We start from the raw sequence: 18753 nt of genomic DNA on the forward strand, positions 1-18753 counted from the left end.
GCTATCCAAAGGTAAGGCACAAAGATTTTGCAGCTGGCGGGATTATATGATTTCCCAGCAGATGAGCTGGGCTTAGTGGTGGTAGATTAATGAATAGCCATATTGCTTCCTTATACTGGCCCTGGCTAGTGGATTAATATATTTGTTCCCTTTAAATTTTCAATGGGGAATAATTAGCTTAGTGTCCACGCAGACAACACAAACAACACTGGACTGCCCTCTTTGCTACTACAACAGAGTCACTGTGAGAGCATTTTGAGTTCCTGGCATGCCCTTGGGGCTCCTGGTGCCATGATGGGCACAAAAGGATTTGGGGTGTGAAGGCCTCTCCAGGTGGGTGCTGAGCTGTGCCTCAGAGCCATGGGTACCTGTAGTGCTTGTGATGCTCTATCCACTGTAGTAGAGCTGTCAAGAAAGGAAAATGGTGATTCAGTATCTCTAAGACGCTGGCTGGTTTCTCCAGGACTTGGCTGTGCTTGGAGGAGAATCTACCCAATGTACTCTTGCTCTCCAGCAGCTGAAGGCTGGTGTTACAGGTTCTCTACACCCCAGCAATGTGCTCCAAGCAAGTCGTCTGTCCTAGTGGCATTTCACAGAACCACAGTGGGGCTGATGCTGAGACCATCAGAGAAGTGCTGGTGCAGAGGAGATGAAACTCATCGCCATGGAGGGGGAAGAGGCTGGAGTATCATCTTAGCAATGCAGAAAGTGGCGTCTCTTGTGGAGATCCAACCCACATCTTCCACTTGAAAAGAAGATGTTGGTCTGTGAGATGTCTCCATCCTGCAGTGGTTTGATCACTGAGGAGGACATGGCAGTGATCTGGAAGGTTGCTGTCACTGAGCCACCTCTTTGTAAGGGGGATGAGGATGGCAATGGAGAAAAGTCTTTAATTCCCCACCCAACACTGGGAGATGGGAGGGAAGGAGGAATGCTGGGACAGGTGGGGATGTCCCAATGTACAAGTGCAAAGCATGGCTCTCTGCGATGTCTGGGTCAGCCCCTCAGCTGGTCTTGCCATGGGGAGATGCAGAGTCAGCGCAGCTCTGACTACAGGAAACTCTCCTCCACCTCCTGGTGCCCTGTGGTTGGCTCCTGGCAGCCTGGCTGTGGGTCACTCGTCCTGCCGGAGGCCCAGAGGGCTGTCACAGGATATTGTGGATGATGTGTTGGCCTCATTCAGCGTAGAGCTGAAGGGAAACAAGGAGGAGAGAGAAATTAGTGCCTTGTCCCAAGCCTCCTGCTGAGAGAGGATTCCCAATGGCTGAGAAGTGAGTCAATATGTCCTGACAGCCCTGGTCTATCTGAGCAGCCTTCCACAGGGGGACAAACAATATCACTTGTGTCTATTCAGCCCTTTTCCACAGGGGGACAGACAATATCACTTGTGTCTATTCAGCCCTCAAACACAACATACAGCCAGCTGGGCTCTGCAGACTACGCGCCCCAGTGTGCCCTACTCCTTGTAAGTGGGGTCTCTTGTCCTTGGCTGTGCCAGCTGATGTACGGGGACATGACATGCCGCCCTATCTTAGCTCAAATCCCAGCTCCTCTGGCTCATCTTCGTCCCTGCAGGCTCATGCAAGGTCGCAGCACCTCAGACGGTGACGACACTGCTCTCCTCTCCTGGTAAACCCACCCCTGGTGTGTCCCATAGCAAAGCATCCCCATTTCCTCCTGAGGCTCCCATTTCCAGATTTGGGCAGTCAGGGGAAGGGACAATATTCAGAAGCGATGTTTTTACCTGGCCCGGCTGATGGAGGCCTCCTGAGGGAGATCGCAGATTGCCTCGGGTTTGGGGTCAGGAAGAGGGATGATATAATCGTTCTCGCCCCCGTTCTGGTGCACGGCTGTGTAGAGGATGCTGCCGGTGGGGGAGCTGGGAGTGAGCCTGGCGTTGTTCAGCCCAGGGATTGTGGGTCTTGTGCGGACAACAGCGGGGTGGTCACTCTTCATGAACTCTTCATCCACCTGATGGTACCTCTGCTCTCGCAAGGTGGGTTACCAAAGAAACAGGAAGGTCTTGTGAGTGAAGAAAATGCACTTGTGTTGTATTTGTTTACCCTGTCTGCTAGGCTTTATCTAGAGGTGGTGCCACCTTCTAGCTGGGTTCAGCTACCCTGACTCCACCAAAGACAGGTCATGAACATTTCCTAAGGGAGAGATGAGGGACACAACTCCACAGCTCCAAAATACCAAACAGTTGGAGGCAGGTTTTTGATCTCCTGCTAGTTCTGATTTCTGCAGTTGCTGAGATACCAGCTGCCTGTCTGGCGCTGCCAGTTGTCTCAGCAATGATCCCAGAATGCCCAAACTACCTTCATTGGCTGTTCAAACTAATGAAGCCTTAGTCACAGCAAAATCCTCCGGCACAGCAGCGCTAAACACTGGTCTCCAGACACTGACTCAGTGCCCTAACCAAGGCAACATCCTCCACAGAGCACTGACCCTCTTCTGTCTCTCCAGCAGAGGGTCCTTTGAACATACCTTTCTGTAGCAATCCACCAAGAGGTTTCCCATAAGCACCACCAGCTGTGAGAAGGATGGTCTGATCTCAAACTTCTCCTCCCAGCACTTCTGCATGATATCGTAGCTAACAAGAGGGAAGAGAGAGCACTCTGGTGACTTAGCAGTTGGAGAAAACAGGCAGAAATGGTTCTGTAGTTCGGGTAGGGCAGGCCCAGGGCAAACGCGTATGGGCAGCACTTACATTTCGTCAGAGGCGTGGGTGGGTTTGGACATCCGATAGCCACGTTTGATGGCATTGTAGAACTGTTCGTTCATAGGCAGCTCAGGGTATGGAGTCCCCCCTGGGTGAAAAGGGAGAGCACAAAATCAGGCTGGTGGATTGTCTGCCACCTCCATGCCAACATGCATTTCACACCAAGGTTTCCTCTTCTCTTTACCTTTCCTGTTTCACTTCCAAATGGCAACGTCAGCATGGGAAAGAAGGAGACGGGAAATTAAGTGCTACTCTGACTGGTAAAGTTAGTACTTGGAGATTAGAAATGGATTTCTACAGTCTCTGGGAAGGAATCCTTCTAAGATGCTACCAGACCTACAGACACCACCATGATCTCCAGACCACTTACCTAGAGTGAATATCTCCCAGAGGAGAATCCCAAAGGACCACACATCACTCAGGGTGGTGTAGAGGTTGTTGAAGATGCTCTCTGGAGCCATCCACTTCAGGGGCAAGAAGGTCTAAGAGGAAAAAAATGGAAAAGGAAGAGAGTCAGCTTCAACTGTGATTCTATGATTCTATGATCTACAGCACTTCTTTCAAGAGGTGAGAGCCTGACAACCAGTTTACAAGCAGAGAAGACCCTTCAGAGCTGCCTTCAGCCCAACACATCTGCTGACATTTGCTGTCAGTCACTTCTTGGAGGTACCAGTTTTCTCTTTCCTTGTGCAGGATGAACCCAGCAGGTAGGAGGAAAGAGCGGGTATGCTACATGCATTTCCAAAACTGTGTGCCATGATGAGCTGTCACGGTGTGCTTTCTCTGTTCCCTAGTTCTTGGGGAGTCCACTGACTTGCACAACATGGCCACAGCATTCCTGAAGGGAGTCCAGGTCTATCTGGACTTTAGAAACCCGAGACCAGGCTGGAGAGGGCTGTGGGATGACCAGAAAAGAGCTGAAGGACACATCCAGATTTTTCCTGCTCTTACTCAGAGTGATATACAAAAAGGAGCCTCACTTGACCAGCTTGTATGCAGCACTGGCTGTGCTGTTCCTGGGATTTGCTTGCACAACGAATACCAAAATAATCTCCAGGAAGGATTGCAAAGCAGCCCAGTTTCATTTCCTGTTTTGGAAGGAAAAGCATGCCAAGGCTGGACTGGAAAACCCCAGCCCCTCTGCAGGAGGGTCTCCCTGCCCAGGCACCGAGTGCCTGTCTGCCATCCCATGCAAACGGGGGAGAGCACCAGAGAAGTTAAGCAGGTCATAGAGTAGATAAAGATTGGGGTTTGAGGGGCCTGGCTCCACTCTCAGCTCCCCCAGCCTCAGTTCCTCTGGAATTATGTGGCCTGTTTTCCTTGGGGTTGCACCTTGCCAAGTGCCCCAGGACTGGAGTGGACCTGCCGTTGTTGAAGTCACAGGGGAGGTTCTGGGGAAGCTCAATTACAGCCTCATCCTCTCCTGCCTCGAAAGATTGGGGACGTCTTTCTGGAAAGTAGCTGCTCGCAGGAAAACACTTCCTCTTACCCTGTGGTCTAGTGGTTAGAGCAGAAGTCTGTGAACCTCTTCCCAGAGTGTCCAGTAACTCACTGCAGCCCTGTAAAGCTCCCTAACCTTGCACTCCTCCTGCCTGCAGCTCAGGACCGGACTCGGCGCCATGCAGGGACTGCAGTGATGGCTTGTACAGGGGACAATCCTTAGTTTTGCTGCTGTTGCCCAGGTTCTTCTGTAAGAGCCTGGAGATATGAGCACGCAATTCTGCTACTCCACAGCATGCAGAGCACATCAGGTGCAGGATGGTTGGCCGTTGACAGCATCTCCTGGGAGTCCTGCCCTGTCACCATGATGGACAGGCGACTCACAAGAGCATGTAGGGGCTGCCAGGCCCAGAGCCCCGGGAAGAAGGTGCTTACATGGCTCCTGGTACTCACGCTGCCTTTGGAGATATAGTTGGAATCCCTCATGATGTCCCTCGCCAGGCCAAAGTCACAGATCTTCACCAGCTTCCCCTCACAGATGAGGACGTTCCTGGCAGCCAGGTCACGATGCACACACTGTAGGGGGGAGGCAGAGCATTGTCGCTGTGAGGGGCCCCCAGGCAGCCCGAGGAAGCAGCCCAGCTCCAGCACTAACCCCTCGCTGGGGCTGCAAGGACAGGAGTTACCTCATCATTTCAGGCATCTCCTCTACCTCTAGGAACAACCGTGGCTCAAAGCCACTAGCAGAGCTACCGCATTTTTGCTGCTTGCATGGACTGCTGCCCCCCATGACAGCAACAGACACACAAATCCGGCAAGGGCAATCGGAACAACCCAGTAGAGAGGGGATTGCCAGGGCCTGACCGAGAAAGAGGGCTGATGGGCTGGCAAGGAGGGGATGTCTCCATCTCTGTTTGGACAATCCAACCCAGCAGTCTGAAGACATCAGCTACACCAGCCTAGTTTGCGCCTCCTGGTTTGCCAGCGTGTTGGATGCTTTCCATATGAACAGCCCCGAGGTTTGCTCAAGACCCTCTCAGACACTACTGGCAAGCATGGTGATATTACACCACTGTAAAGTGGGACTGTGGGAAGCTGGGAGCTCCTCTTCTGTGCTCCATGGGGGAGAACTGACCACGCACTTTTGATGTTCAAACTGCATGGACGGAGGCAAGAAGCCAGGAATTTCTCTCCACATGTCATTGATGCCATCCGTCTCTTACCCCTGCCCTGTGTGATGTTTCACATTGACCAACTATATTACTGCCTGCCCTGGGCTAAGCCAGATCTTAGGAAATTCCAGAGACTGGTGCTCTGTGGTGGATTGATTTCCACTGAACAAGCACTTCTGACGAGGTCTGGGGGGCTCAGAGCATGTGGTGCATTAGGGGTGTCCGTGGAGAGTAGCAGCTCTGCTGTGGAGTGACTTGTGCTTTTTAGCAGAGGGAGGCTATCACTGTTTGGTCATCCCGGTAAATGGGAATGATATAACACCACAGCTGTGCTGCAAGTGGCTTGGGAGGAGCTCGGAGTCAGGGAATTTGAGGTCTGAAGGTCAATCTAAGCCAGGGTTAGCTGTCACGTGCGAATACAGTCATGCTGATCCCCGGAGCTGTTTCCAAAGAGAAGTGGTCAGCAGCTCTTCAATTGCACAGCCACTTCTCCCATGAGGAGGTTGGCATGGACAGAGGGACAGTGAGCAGAAGCTGACCACAGGACAAGGCAGAGCATTGTTGGCCTCCACCACCGCAGGCACCACGGACCAGACAGCATACATACATTTTTGGAAGCCAGGAACTCCATCCCATTGGCCACCTGGAAGCTGAAGCCCACCAAGTCCATGTAGCTGAGGAGTGGAGACTCGTTTATCAGCGTCACCCGGTCTGTTCTTTCAGGAGCTGGAGGGAAAGCAGAGATGGATGTTGGTGTTACTTGGCACACTTGTGGGCTGCCTGCCGGTGGAGGGACAAAGGGACAAAGCCGGGAGTTCCCATCGCGAGGGCATCTGCCACCACTGCTGGACTTGTCCCAGAGATTGGCCTTTGCAATATGCACCATCTGGCTCTGCAAGCAAAGGCATCCAGCACCCGAAGTGCAAGCACCTCTCCCTCCCACTGTGGCTGAGTTGTTACCTGATGGAGAATAGCTGTCCAGCTCGTATGGCGTGCCATAGTTAGAGGACTCGATGTCAGCGTACTTGACTTCACCTTTCATGTCAGACATGGGCACGTAATCCAGGGAATCATCCTTGCTCATGTCCATGTAGCCCCCGTCACTCTCCACAGACAAGGAGAGGTGGCTGTGGGGGGAAGAAAAGAGACTTCAGATCCAGAGGAGAGGAGGAGATGCGGGGGATGAGAGCAATGATTTGTGGGACTGCAATTCCTAAATCTTCAGCCCCAGCACTGAAATGTCTCACACAGCAGGGAAAGAAGCCCCGCATCATGCATGCAGAGAAGTGCAAGTGACATTGGAGACCTCCTTCCACCACCTAACAGCTCTGGTGTCCTCTGCGCTAGCTTTAAACAGCCCTGCCACATGCCCCTGCAGGTCTTCAGGTGTCCTTGCCCACAGACTGCAGCTTCTCATGCTCAGCTTGCCTGGCAGAGCACAGGCTGGGCTCGGCACACGAGCTCTGCACTGGGGAGGGCAGGAAGGGGAACCAGGGCCGTGCAGCTCCGCAGGCACCCACAGGGCAGGAGGACAGAAGACCCAAGCCAGAGCGGGCAGGAGAAACCCTCCACCTTGGCTGTGCACATTCACAGGCTGGTTGAGGGTGGCCTGGAGAAGGCTGAACTGAGTGGGCAGGACACAACCCTCTGTCCACAGTTAAACCTTCCCAGTTTGGATCAGCAAACATCTGCATCCTTGCACACCTCTCCCTTGAGTGAGCAACAACTGCGTCCTGGAAGCAACATCTTGAGGACTTCCGTGTGCTGGTGCTGGGCAAGGGAAACCTGCTGCATGACCAGAGCTTTGGGGCATGGTCCCACAGGCTTGGGAGGCTGGGCTCAGTGCATAGGAGGTTCTCAGCTGCCTTCAAGCAGAAAGCACAGGGGGCAGCTGTGCTGATGTCCTAACACTGCTCTATTTTACTATTGTTTTGGCGTGCTGGAACTAAATGCTGCTTTCTAACTTCCCATGGGACCATTTCTGTGCGCTGATCTGCCTGCATCCCGTACAACTGGCAACTGGACGAAGGACCGCTTCCCTTTCCTTGTAGCACCTCTTGTGCAACTGCAGTCCTTCTAGCACTTCTCCCTTAGTCTCGGTAGCAACGTGACCTGCCCTGAAAATGCAGAGTTGAGGCCTCCAAGGGTTAAGACATACTCAGAAACCCTTCATCTCTGTACTCAGAGCGTAGCTGTGGTTATGCCAGTAAAGTTAACGATGCCAGGGAATATTCCCAACTGGCATGGAGCAGCCGGCGTGTGTGCTAGCAAACTCAGCCTCCAGGACACACAGATTGTCTCTGCTAACTCCCTGTGTGCCAGGAGCTGTTTGAAGGTGGCTGGTTGGCACACGGGCCAGTCTCACAAAGTAGGAGAGTGGCCAACTGTGCCCCAGCGCTGGGCCAGCATTTATTTTACTGGTCTGGAGGAAATGTAGGTAACCTTCCTGGCAGTACCAGCCTCGCTCATTGATGGGTGCTGGGATGGGGTAGGCACCAGGGAGGAGGAGAGTGCTGCTTTCCAGGTACCTCTGCACGTGGTCCTCCTTGGCGGTGTTCCCATACACCTCTGCCTCTCGCCGTGCCTTCTCCCCGTAGGACTGCAGGAAGGTGTGCTTGTTGCGGTGCAGGTAGTCCACCAGGTCCCCATAGCGGCAGTACTCGGTGATGATATAGATGGGCCCTGGTGGGAGAGAGCACCCGTCTCAGCCCTGCCTCAGCCCTGCTCGCTCCCCAGGGCAGTGAATTTCATCCCAAAGGGACATTACCAGGTTGCAGCACATCTTTTCCCGAGGGAAAAGCCAGCGGTTTTGGAATTTGAAATTTGTGTTCGGGGAGGGAGGTGGGGGTTAACAGAAACATGCCTTCTCAGTTTCAATCAGGTTGGAAAGAAAGGCTTTCAGAGCCCCACAAGGCTTTCCTAGGGGAAGGGTGAATCATTCTGAACCAGAAAACAGGAATTATTCTCTCTGAGGGCGGTTTTCAGCACAGCCCAGGGCAGCAGCAAGAGGAGACAAGGCGTCTGGGGCTCAGCTACCTCCTTTGGTGCAGGCCCCCAGCAAGTTGACGATGTTGAGGTGAGGTCCCAAGTGGCTCATAATCTTCAGCTCGGACATGAGGGCTTGCTTCTCGCTGCTCCGGGCAGTGGCTGTTGGGGAGAGCCGGTGTGAGTGGCAAGGTGAAGAGGGGCGCACAAGGGCACCGTTCGGTGCCATCACAGCTTTGGGATGGGGGAAAGCTATGGTGTGGGGACAACTCACACTTGAGCATTTTTACTGCCACTTTCATGGTGGACTGTGAATGGCTCAGGCCATGGGCTGTTGCCTCCACCACGCGTCCAAAGGCACCGGAGCCAAGAGTACGTCCTGCAAAGGAACAGTGAGGAGACTAGGTTGGCGGTAGTCCTCAAAGAGAGCTGAGATGAGGAGCCTGGAAAAGACAAGTTCTCTGTCTGAAACCACACCAGCCTCACTGCAGTCATCCTGGTGGGCATGGAGGGGGTGATGAGCTACGATGTTTGTGGCTGGGGCTGGTTTCTGTCTGGCTGGGAAGGGAAGGAGCTTCCAGCCACAGGAAAGGATAGCCACGGTTAACCCTGTGCCTCATGCCAAAGGGAGCAGCTGGCTTCCCACTGTGGTCCCAGATGGTCCCTCTGTCCCAGGATCACATTGTATCTTGAGGGATCTCTGTGCCCTTTCTGGGTTGGTCTCTTTTGGAGATCCCAAACCCATTAACCCCAGATAGCCAGGACCCCAGGGGTCTGTCAGTGGGACCTGCCCAACCTTTACCTAACACCAGCTTGTCCCTGGGCACCTCCCAGCTGGAGTCGTAAGGGAGCTGCATGGGATCCACGTAGATGTACTCGTGCCCATCGGAGCTGACTGACTCAATCACCTTCCAGCGGATTTCATAACGAGGTTTCTGGAAAGGGGAGCAAAGGGCGAAGAGAGATCTGAGAGGCTGAGGGTCAGAGATAGCGTGGGGGATGTGGCTGGGCTTCATCAGGGAGTCTTTTGTCCCTGCAGCCATTGCCTCATGCCCCATCTACCCCACAGATACCAGGGGGGCCATGGTCCCTGGAATGGGTGGGACATTTGTCAGGCCCATGCCAGCAGGAGCTCACAGCTTTGCGCTTCCCAGCCACCCTGACATTGGGGTACCAGTGTTGCAGCCTGGGAACACTCTCCTCTTTTACCTTCTGCCACAGGACAATCAGGATGATCAGGGAGATGACAGTGAGGACCAGCAAGGCCAGGATGACAGAGATGATGACCACTTTGAACGGCAAGGCTACAATGATAAGAGGGATGGCAGTTAGACTCCTCCACCCTTGCATGGCTTGGGTACTCTGGGGAAAGGAGAAGAGAGCAGCACAGAGGGGTGCCTGCACCCTTCTCCTTTCCTTCTCTAGCCACTGTCCCCCTCTTGCAACACAATTTCCCCCCCAGACATCAACTCAGGGGGCAGTCCCTGTCGTATCCTCCTGGGCAGACCTGCCCAGCACTTGCAGGGCCAACATACCCAGGGATGATGGGGTGATGGGTTGCCACAGCCTGTTGAAGGGCTTGCTGCCTTGGGAGAAGTTTGACCATGGGAGGGTGTAAGGAGCTAGAGGGGCTGGTTTGCCTGGGGGAGAGCTGGCAGCTCTGGACCTGGGCTTAGACCATCCTTCCTCATATTTGGGATGTCCAGCACATGGATGTTCGAATCCGTGGCACCATCTAGTGACCCACGGGCTAATAACAAGACACTGGGGACCTGCTCAGGTATCTTGCCTCTCTGAAGGGATGACCCTGGCAGTGGTGGGAAGAGAATGTCCATGGCCAGTGGACATAAGGGCTCCAGACTCCTCCTGGACCAACCTTTCCTGCTCAACCCAAAGGAGGCTTTGTTTTGGGCAGAATACCCAGGCTTCCTGCCTTTGAGCACTGCAGCCATCAGAGGACAGTCCTGGTCCTAGCACCTCCAGGCTGGAGACAAGGAGAGAAAAGTCTAGCTCCCCACCACTGGCTCAAACACTTCCCTCAGCACTCACTGTGTGGGACCAGAGTGATGTCCTGGGAGTTGGTGCCCAAGAAGTTTTGCACGGTGCATCTCAGGAGCAGGGGCTCGTCCACCCTGTGCAGCTGCAGGGTGCTGTTCACGCGGTACACCTGCAGCTCTGCGTGGTACGTGGCATTGGTCTGCAGACCGATCTCTGAGGACTCGTTCCCCAGCAGGCGGGTGGGCTGCCCCTTGGCACTGCACCTGCCCCAGGGGAGGATAAAGGCACCTGTGAGGCAGCTGAGACCACATGCCACCATGGGATGCCTGGGCTTGTGGGCCAGCAGGATGCAATAAAGCATTAGTCTATTATTCTAATAAATGCAAGAGCACAGCCGTTCCCACGGGCTCCATCGCTCCACTTACCATTTGATGTCGCTGCAAGTAGACCAGCTGATCTCTGGCTGGGGCATGCCTTCAGCAGAGCATGTTACGGTCTGCTCCCCACTGCTGGCACTGCTGTTCTCCTTGAGATCCACCACTTTGGCTGGCACTGAAACCAAGAGACACTGATGGGAATTTAACCTTCACTTTGACTGCAGGATGGAAGGGGAACGTGATTCCCCCGTACCCCTAACATGGCCTAGTGGTGAGAGGACAGTGAGGTAGGACTCATCACCACAATCATGTTTCATTTTTGAAACCTAACAGCAAAAAGAGAAAGGTTTGAGGGGGGCATGAAGGAGACTTGTCCAAATTTAGGTTACTTAGAGAACAGAGGCAAGCACAGGGGAGAGTGCTGGACATCAGAGCTGCCCACTTGTCTCTGCATCTACTACCTTGGGCCACGGCATGAAAGCCAAGCTGCTGATACCTGCACTGCCTCCCTGTGCCCCTTGCTTTGACACCACACGTGAGATATTGCAAGAGAGCGCGTTTCTTGCTTTAATGCTCTTCCTTTGACCAAAACCACTCTGGAGCTGTAAGTAGAGGAGTAAGGGCTTCAGCCTGAGGGTCCTACGGCAAAGGATGGAGCCATCCTCCGAGACTGACGCCGCATGCCTTAGCCCCATATTTACATGACCATCCTCACCATTTATCTGCAGATGGAAGGACAGCTCCTGCTCATCGTCCTCATTGGAAGCCCGGATGGTATAAAATCCTCCTTCTTCCTGCTTCACCCGCACCAGCACCAGGGCCGTCTGGTACCTGGAGGAGACACAGTCCCAGAGTGATGAGTGTGGGAAGGTAACTGGGGACTGACACTGCTCAGAGGTAACCAGCTCCCACCCATCTGAGGCATGCTCAAAATCCACTCATGGAAAGGCATTCGACCACTAACCCATGTCAAACCAGTGATTTGCAGCTTGCTTTGTGAATTATTCCCTCCCTGCACTCTGGTGGGGAATGATGGGCCCTCACCTGGTTTCTGACAGGTTTCTGCTTGTGATGGTGAACTCGCTGCTGCTCTCCATGGTCAACGTCTTGTTGTTCTTCAGCCACACGATGCTGGGTTGTGGGTAGGCCTCCACCTCCACCTGGATGGTGCGGCTCTTGTGGACCTCAGCGTACACTGTGCTGGGCAGGTGTGTGTGGAAGCGCACGAAGCCATGCTCTGAGAAAGGGCAGAAGGGATAGTGGGGTCAGAGATAAAATGAGACCCTTCTCCAGCCCTTTGAATAAACATGGATCTGGAACAAAACACCCCGAACACAAAGAAGCGGTGGAGCAGCTCCAGATCAATCCCTCAAGGTTCCAGGCTTGTGTCCAAGGGAAGTGGTGGTGCAGAGCCACACTTCGGAGCAGGGGAGCTCGTGGGGCAGGCAGCATGCAGGGAAAAGGCTGTTAACTTATAGAGATGGGACACATTCCTTCAAATGACACGAAAGAAGGACAGATGCAGACGGGAGGTGACAATTTGACCTCACAGTGCCTTGACACTGCACAGTGCAGAAGAGCTCTCAACCGCACCCTCAAGTGTCATAAAAGGGTCCCAAAAACTGTGGTGGGGGATTTGGGATGTTTTGAAGCCAAAAGGTAGGTAGGGGTGACTTGAGGTGAGGGTTGGTTTTTTGCCATGGTTACTAACAGCAGAGGCGGGGAGGGGAGAGAGCTGGAGGCTGTGTGGAGAGAAGTGGGTGTCACCCTGGGGCATCCTGCCTGGGCGGCCACATGGTTTGGTGGCTTTGGGTGCGTGGGCAGCAACGCACCGATCACACGGACTGTGATGTCTTTCCGGTCTGTTTTCTCATGGTAGCCCTCAGACACGTTGCAGACGTAGGTCCCGCTGTCTTCCAGCTCCGCATTCTGGATGATGAGGATGGAGCGGATCTCGTGAGTGGATCCAGGCAGGAAGTCGGTCACCGGCTCCACAGCCTTCCCTGCCTGCACAAGGGGACAGGAGATACTGTCTGAGAAATCAAGAGCATGTTCTGCCACTGGAGCTACAAAGCCAGGCTCACAGGGAGGGATGGAGGAGGAGGGAGTAGAGGACCCCAGTCTGGCTGCCACGGGGACAGGGAACATGCACTGATCAGAGGCCACTGTGATAGACATCCTTAGTCCAAGGATCACCCCATCAAGCCTCCCTGTGTGGCAGCAGCATCATCCCACAGCTTCTGCTATGAGGTGAAGCTTCCTATGAAACTTCCTATGAAGTTTCACCTAGGATATTGATGACATGGGACTTCTGGGTGAAGGCTGGAGCTGCTGTCACACAGCCTGTGGTGCTGGAGCACTTACTTGCTTGCGGGGATAATCCCAGTTGAAGTTGACTAGTTCATTGCCGCTCACGGTGCACATCAGGGTAACGTTTTCTCCCTGACGCACTATGGTCTGCACTGCACTGATGGAGACATTCACAGATGAGACTGTAGGAAAGATGAAAGAAAGGAATGAATAATGAAGGAAGGGACGAGTCGGCACCCGGTCCATTTATCGTGGATATACTGGTCCACTGGAAAGCCTCGTCCCTGAAGGATGGAGCTGACAATTTGGCAGAATCCACCCTCTAATGGAGACAGGACTAAATCCAGCCTCCAAATTGATCAGAGGCATCACTAAGGAGACAGGGGGAGAGCTTTGCTGTCCCTTGCCATTGGGCTGAAGGAACAGCCACAGCAGGTGCACAGGTATGCTAAGACAATTGCAGCTCACCCTGGATCCTGTAGACGTAGAAGGTGTCTGAATCCACTTCCTGGTCATCCACAATTGTCCGGCAGAAATAGGTCTTATCCTCAAAGAAGCCTTTGAATCCCTGTTGTGGGTCATAAGCAGCTGGGATGGGGTTCTCCACCTTTTTCTCATAGAGGGTCACCTGCATCTGTGGGCTGGTCACACGGCATGGGATGACGGCCTCTGTGTAGCCCGTGATGAAGATGAAAAGCTCTTCAGAGGTGATTGTGGGGAGGAAGACTAGGGAGGGATCTGTGGGAAAGAGCGAATGCTGGTTACAGAAAGCTGCTTGAAGCTGAACCAGGCCTGCTCTGTGCTGCTCCAGGACTGTTCCAGCATAGGGCTCTGTCTCCAGACTGGTGTGATGCTTCTTCCTTTACTCCCTATGCCAAAGTAGAGCTGCCACGTTGTGGGCTTGCCAAACTTCTCCCGGGAGGGTGAGAGAGACCTAAACGCTGCCACTTAGCAACATTGCCTCCCCCACCTCTTGTCCGAACACACCACACATGGGCCTCTCCCATGAACTGGCATGCCAGAGACATGCCACAGCCACATGACCTGTCACGAGGGCTCACCTGCAATGGGAAGAAGGATTTGGGGAGGCCAGGTGCTTGGAGACAGAACGATAATTCAAAGGCTTCTTTCTCCTGGTTGCTAAACCCCTTGGAAATGCAGAGACAAGGACATGCTGTCCCCTACCTGGAACATAGATGTACAGGGCTTTCCTCTCCGCTGGCTCTGGAGCCTGGTCAGGGCTGTAGGTGCATGTGTACTCCCCGGTGTGACGGCCCGTCACGTTCCTGAGGGTGAGATTGCTGACGAAAACACCATCCCTGTGCTCCAGCGAGGCGGCGAGGGGCTGACCTTCCCGTTCCCAGATCAGCGCGCCGTCCCCATAGCACAAGAGGGAGAAGGTGCTGTGGAGGCTGAGGACAAGCTCAGCATCTCTGGGTTCGATGTGCAGCCCGCTGCCCCCGGACGTTACCTCCAGCACACCTGGGAGAGGAGGGAGATGAGACCAAATTGGGTTCCTCTGAAGTCCAAGAAGAAGCACCTTGGAGCACAACCTCATGCCAATGTACTTGGTTTGTAGTGTCAGCCTTTGCAGTGAAAAATAACCTTCCTGGATTTGTCCTCCTTGGTGTAGCCACCACTGACAAACACATGCTCTCCACAGAAATATCCTGTCAACCCATGCCTTGGAGGGTCACCCTTCATTCCATGTACCTCCTGAAACCCTTACTGGAGAGGAAATAAGACATCATGGGGTTCAGCAATGTTCAAAGTTGCCCATGTTGCCTGTGGCAACGTTGGGTGGAGAACCCCCCATCTTATGCTTTAACTATGTCTGCCCCGTCCAACCTTTCTGCGAGGTGACTGCATCCTCAGTGCCACCCAGTGCTGCCCAGTGTCAGTGGGGGGTCAGGAGCAGACGGCTGTTTCGGGAGGGATCTGGGGCAGCTGTGGGTGTGAGCAGAGCTGTGCTGGGAGGCTGCCATGTTGTCATGATGTTGCACCAACCCAAGGGACATCCTTGGTGAGGACAGGGCTGGAAATGGGGGTGGCCTGGGCCTCCCCCACATGTTTTTTTCTCATTCTTGACTTTTATGCATCCTGTGAGCTGGTCTAGATGGCCTGAAGAGCTGACAGCATCGATAGTACTGCTGACCCCAAAATGAGCCTGCCTCTGTAAAGGCAGAGGTAGGTCTTGGATGCACCTTCAAAGGCTTGGAAGGGCCATGCATTTAGGGGGCAAAGGGGAGAGGAGGAGATGAGGCAATTCCTTGTGCTGCTGGCTGCCTCTCCAGAGGGACAGTGACAGACGGGACACAGACTAGGCTGAAACAATGTCAGTTTACAAGAAAGTGAAAAAGGAATGAAAGCAAAACCTCGCAGGAAATCCTTTGGAAGCAATAAAACAGGCAAGGTCTTCCTGAATGGCTCCCCACGTCTCTCCCAGCTTCCTTGCTTCAGCCTTTGCCCAGATGCCCCAGTGGGTCTGGGACATGTGCTCCTCCCCGATGTCCCCAGGGGTGGGCAGGGCAGCTGGGGACAGTCCCCAGGGACTTGCAGCAATGCTGTGAACAGTGCAGATAGAGCCAGGTGCCCTGTTGCCTTGCCGGGGGGGCGGTTATTGTACGTATGGGGTCTGACCGAATCCTTCCTGCTGTGGGGGGCTCCAGCTAATGTGGGTTCTCGGGTGTCTGCTAAGGGCTGAGCACACCTGGCATTGCTCCCTCTGCGAAGGTCTCCTCCTTCCACCCAGCTGGGCATCATCAGCATGAAGCAGGTGGGGACTTTACATCCAGCCCACCATAGGACTGGGTCAGCATGAGCCCACAGACTTGTGTCATTAGGAGGCACAGATGTGCCTGGAGCACTCTGTGCACCCCCATGGCACTGCTCCTTTCCTCCCCCTTGCTCCGGAGTGAGCATCCCAGGGCAGCATCACCGCGCGGGGCCCAATCCTGCACACGTCTCCCCACCCACAGCACTCCAGCACTCACCGGTGAGGATGAGGAACCAGAGAGGTGTCTTCAGAGAGGGGCACAGCATGGTGGGCTCAGTGGCCAAATCCTGCCAAGAGCAAAGCGGGATGAGTGCAGCACTGCTGGCAGAAGAGGGGACCCTCAGCCACCTCGGGCAGGGGGGTCCCCGAACCCCGACCCGAGCCCTGGGGTCCCTTCTCCACCTCAGAAACCTCCCATCTCTTTCCAGTTTTCAGCCTTTCCCTCCCGGTGGGGTGGTTGGTTCCCCTTCACGCCGCATCTGCAGAAGGAGCTGTTTCTAAGGCATCTCCCGCTGGGATTTTGCTGGAGGTTCCAGGAGTTGTGTCAGCTCTTGCTCATCTCTGCTGGAAATGCCGCTCCCCCCGCTGCAGAGCCCTGCCTTTCTCCCTCCCTCTGTCTACCGCCTGCCTTTTTTTTCCCCTTAGTTTTGGCTTCCCTCAGTCCCAGTGAGATAAAACTTGCTAGAAAACAGATCCCCCTCCAACCCTCCCACATTTTCTGCTTCTTCCAATGAAATAAAACAAGCCCAAAGAAACCCCACCCAAAAAAAGAGAGAAAGTTTCTTGTATTTAACTTTTAAATATATCTATTTTAAGGGAATATTTAAAAGGGCTTTTTAGTTAAAAATCCCTTTTATCAAAATTTTTCAAGAAATCTTTTCCATAGAGTGTTTTCAGGCCTCCCTGGTGCAAACTGAGAGCCCAGAAGAGACGAGGCCAGAGCTCCCTAAAAGCAGTAGGGTCTGTCCCCTGTGTAATGCGGTGACAGGTAACCCTCCCCATCCAGCCTGCAGGGACGGGGATGAATATTTCTGAACATGAAAATGAAGGCGCTAACAAGGGGAAGAGTAAGGGGGAAAGTCTTCCTCTGTGCCTGGACAAAGCCGGAGGGAAAGGAGTTCAGTAGTCCCGAACTTGGGGATGCTCCTGCGTGGAGCTGAACTTCACGGCTCAGACACACTGCGATCCGGGGCTGAGCTCCTGCCCTGCAGCTGGGCCACCTCCCTTCTCCCAGTACAAGAGGCATTTTGAACCTGCTCCCAAGGCAGACCCCGAGGAGAAGTCCCGGTGATGCCGGCACAGTGCTCTGGGACCGTCTCTTTACTGAGCGGCTCTGCTGCCTCTTGGCCCTGGAGTAGCCTCCTGGTCTGAGTGATGTTAAGGAGGAAATGGTTTTTAAATGACGTGAGCTTGTCAGATGTTTTTATTATTCTCTTGCTTTGGCTCAACAAAAGTCTGATCTACCAGCAAATCCTTCCAGGTCTCCAGCTTATTCAGCAGCTTCCCTCTCCCCCCTCCACAAACCCCCTCCGTGACTCCTTCTCTCTTCTGCATTTGCCAGAGGGGATGAGAGCACTTACAGGGAAGAGCTGGGGGTGGGTAGGATGAAAGGACCGAGGTGAAATTCAGGCTGTAAATGAATGTGACCTCACTGCACCCACCCTCAGAGAGCACGGACCTGCAGGAGAGAGGAGGACGGACAACCTAATCTCGCTGCCCCCGAAGGCACTGCCATGAGAACAATTAGCTTTGTTTCCCAATTCTCCTTTACAGGGGTGTGCGATTCATCCATTATTCAATGTTCACGGTTTTAAGGACAACTGGGATCCTCTCCTTTCACCCCTCCCTGCCTGCATGCACAAGCCAGGCTGTTATTGCCGACACCCCACCCCCCCAAATATCTGCCTGCCAGCAGCTAAGGTCTTCCCAAGCTTACGCCCAGCTTTTAGCTGCCTGTTCAGCTTGTCACTTGTTAGTCCTGTTACAGGTGAGACCTTGGCTTCCTCTACTCACACAGCCCGGTCCCTCACTCCACCAGTTATCTCTGCAGGATCTCTGATGGGGCAAACCACCACTCTGGAGTCGGTGAGCTGGACACGGGTGCATGCCGGTGCTGGGCTAGCACGGGTGTCGCTTCAGCGAGCAGTGACAGCCCCGCAGCCTCCGCCTGCTTCCCCTGTGTTCATAGCTGGTTTTAATAAAGCTGCTGGCTTTGCAGAAAAGCATTTCTCTTGGAAATGCTTCCCAGAGTGGGAGGGTGGCAACGTCTCGCAGAGAGTAGTGACCTCTCCCTTGTTTGTCCGCTCTGGCCAGGGCGAGAGGGATGCTCGGAGATGCTGAGCGCTGCCCGTCCTGCAGGATGCACACAGCACCTGGCCAGCAGAAGGACAAACCTTTCCCTCCCTGTCATGGGGATGTGTGTGCTTGCACACGTGGGTGCACACAGGCATTTCACAAGGGATGCAAATGCACCCAGCTCACTGCCAGCCTTGAGAGCACTTGTTGTTTCCCTCCTCAATCTCAGCTTTTGTTCTCGGCAAAGAGCAATAAGATGCACCCTATGAGTGCCAGACAAGGAGGAGTTGAGGGGGGTGCAGCCCCACTCAGTGATCCAAAAGCAGGTGCCCAGATGTATCCCATCCAGGGAGCCAAACACAGGCACCTATAGAGTGCTCAGCTGCCTTGGATTGTCTCCTCCCAGCCCTATAGTTTAGCAGGGTGCCGTGGACCCCTCAGACTCCTACATCCTTCCCGTGGGCCAGGAGCTGAGCATTTTCAAGCCATGGGACCATTTGCCTCCACCCATCCTGCTGACACATGCCTGAAGGCCAGGGACATCCTGCAGCAATGCCATGTCCAGCACCCTTCACTCAGCCCCGCAGCTCTGCAGCAGCCTCCCACCTTACAGCCACCAAGGTGAAGTCCCAGCTCTCCATCCCCAACCCCTCACCATCCTCTCCCCACCACCAGCAC

The 18753-nt window shown here is 54.1% G+C and overlaps 1 protein-coding gene across 1 annotated transcript; it reads right to left on the reverse strand.

The window, feature by feature from the left end:
* Positions 1–1050: 1050 nt before the first annotated feature.
* Positions 1051–16046, reverse strand: PDGFRB (platelet-derived growth factor receptor, beta polypeptide). Its single transcript, XM_009892584.1, is given in 23 exon segments — positions 1051–1117; positions 1119–1190; positions 1745–1983; positions 2488–2593; positions 2711–2810; positions 3093–3204; positions 4616–4738; positions 5942–6060; positions 6295–6461; positions 7863–8016; positions 8371–8481; positions 8594–8698; positions 9122–9254; positions 9529–9623; positions 10369–10580; positions 10743–10869; positions 11410–11525; positions 11739–11931; positions 12527–12701; positions 13059–13186; positions 13473–13742; positions 14190–14486; positions 15998–16046. Coding segments are annotated over 23 exon segments (3270 nt in total).
* Between the last annotated feature and the right edge of the window lie 2707 nt (positions 16047–18753).

This window comes from Charadrius vociferus, unplaced genomic scaffold (genome assembly GCF_000708025.1).
Source record: "Charadrius vociferus isolate BGI_N301 unplaced genomic scaffold, ASM70802v2 scaffold529, whole genome shotgun sequence".
In the NCBI taxonomy this organism is placed as follows: Eukaryota; Metazoa; Chordata; class Aves; order Charadriiformes; family Charadriidae; genus Charadrius; species Charadrius vociferus.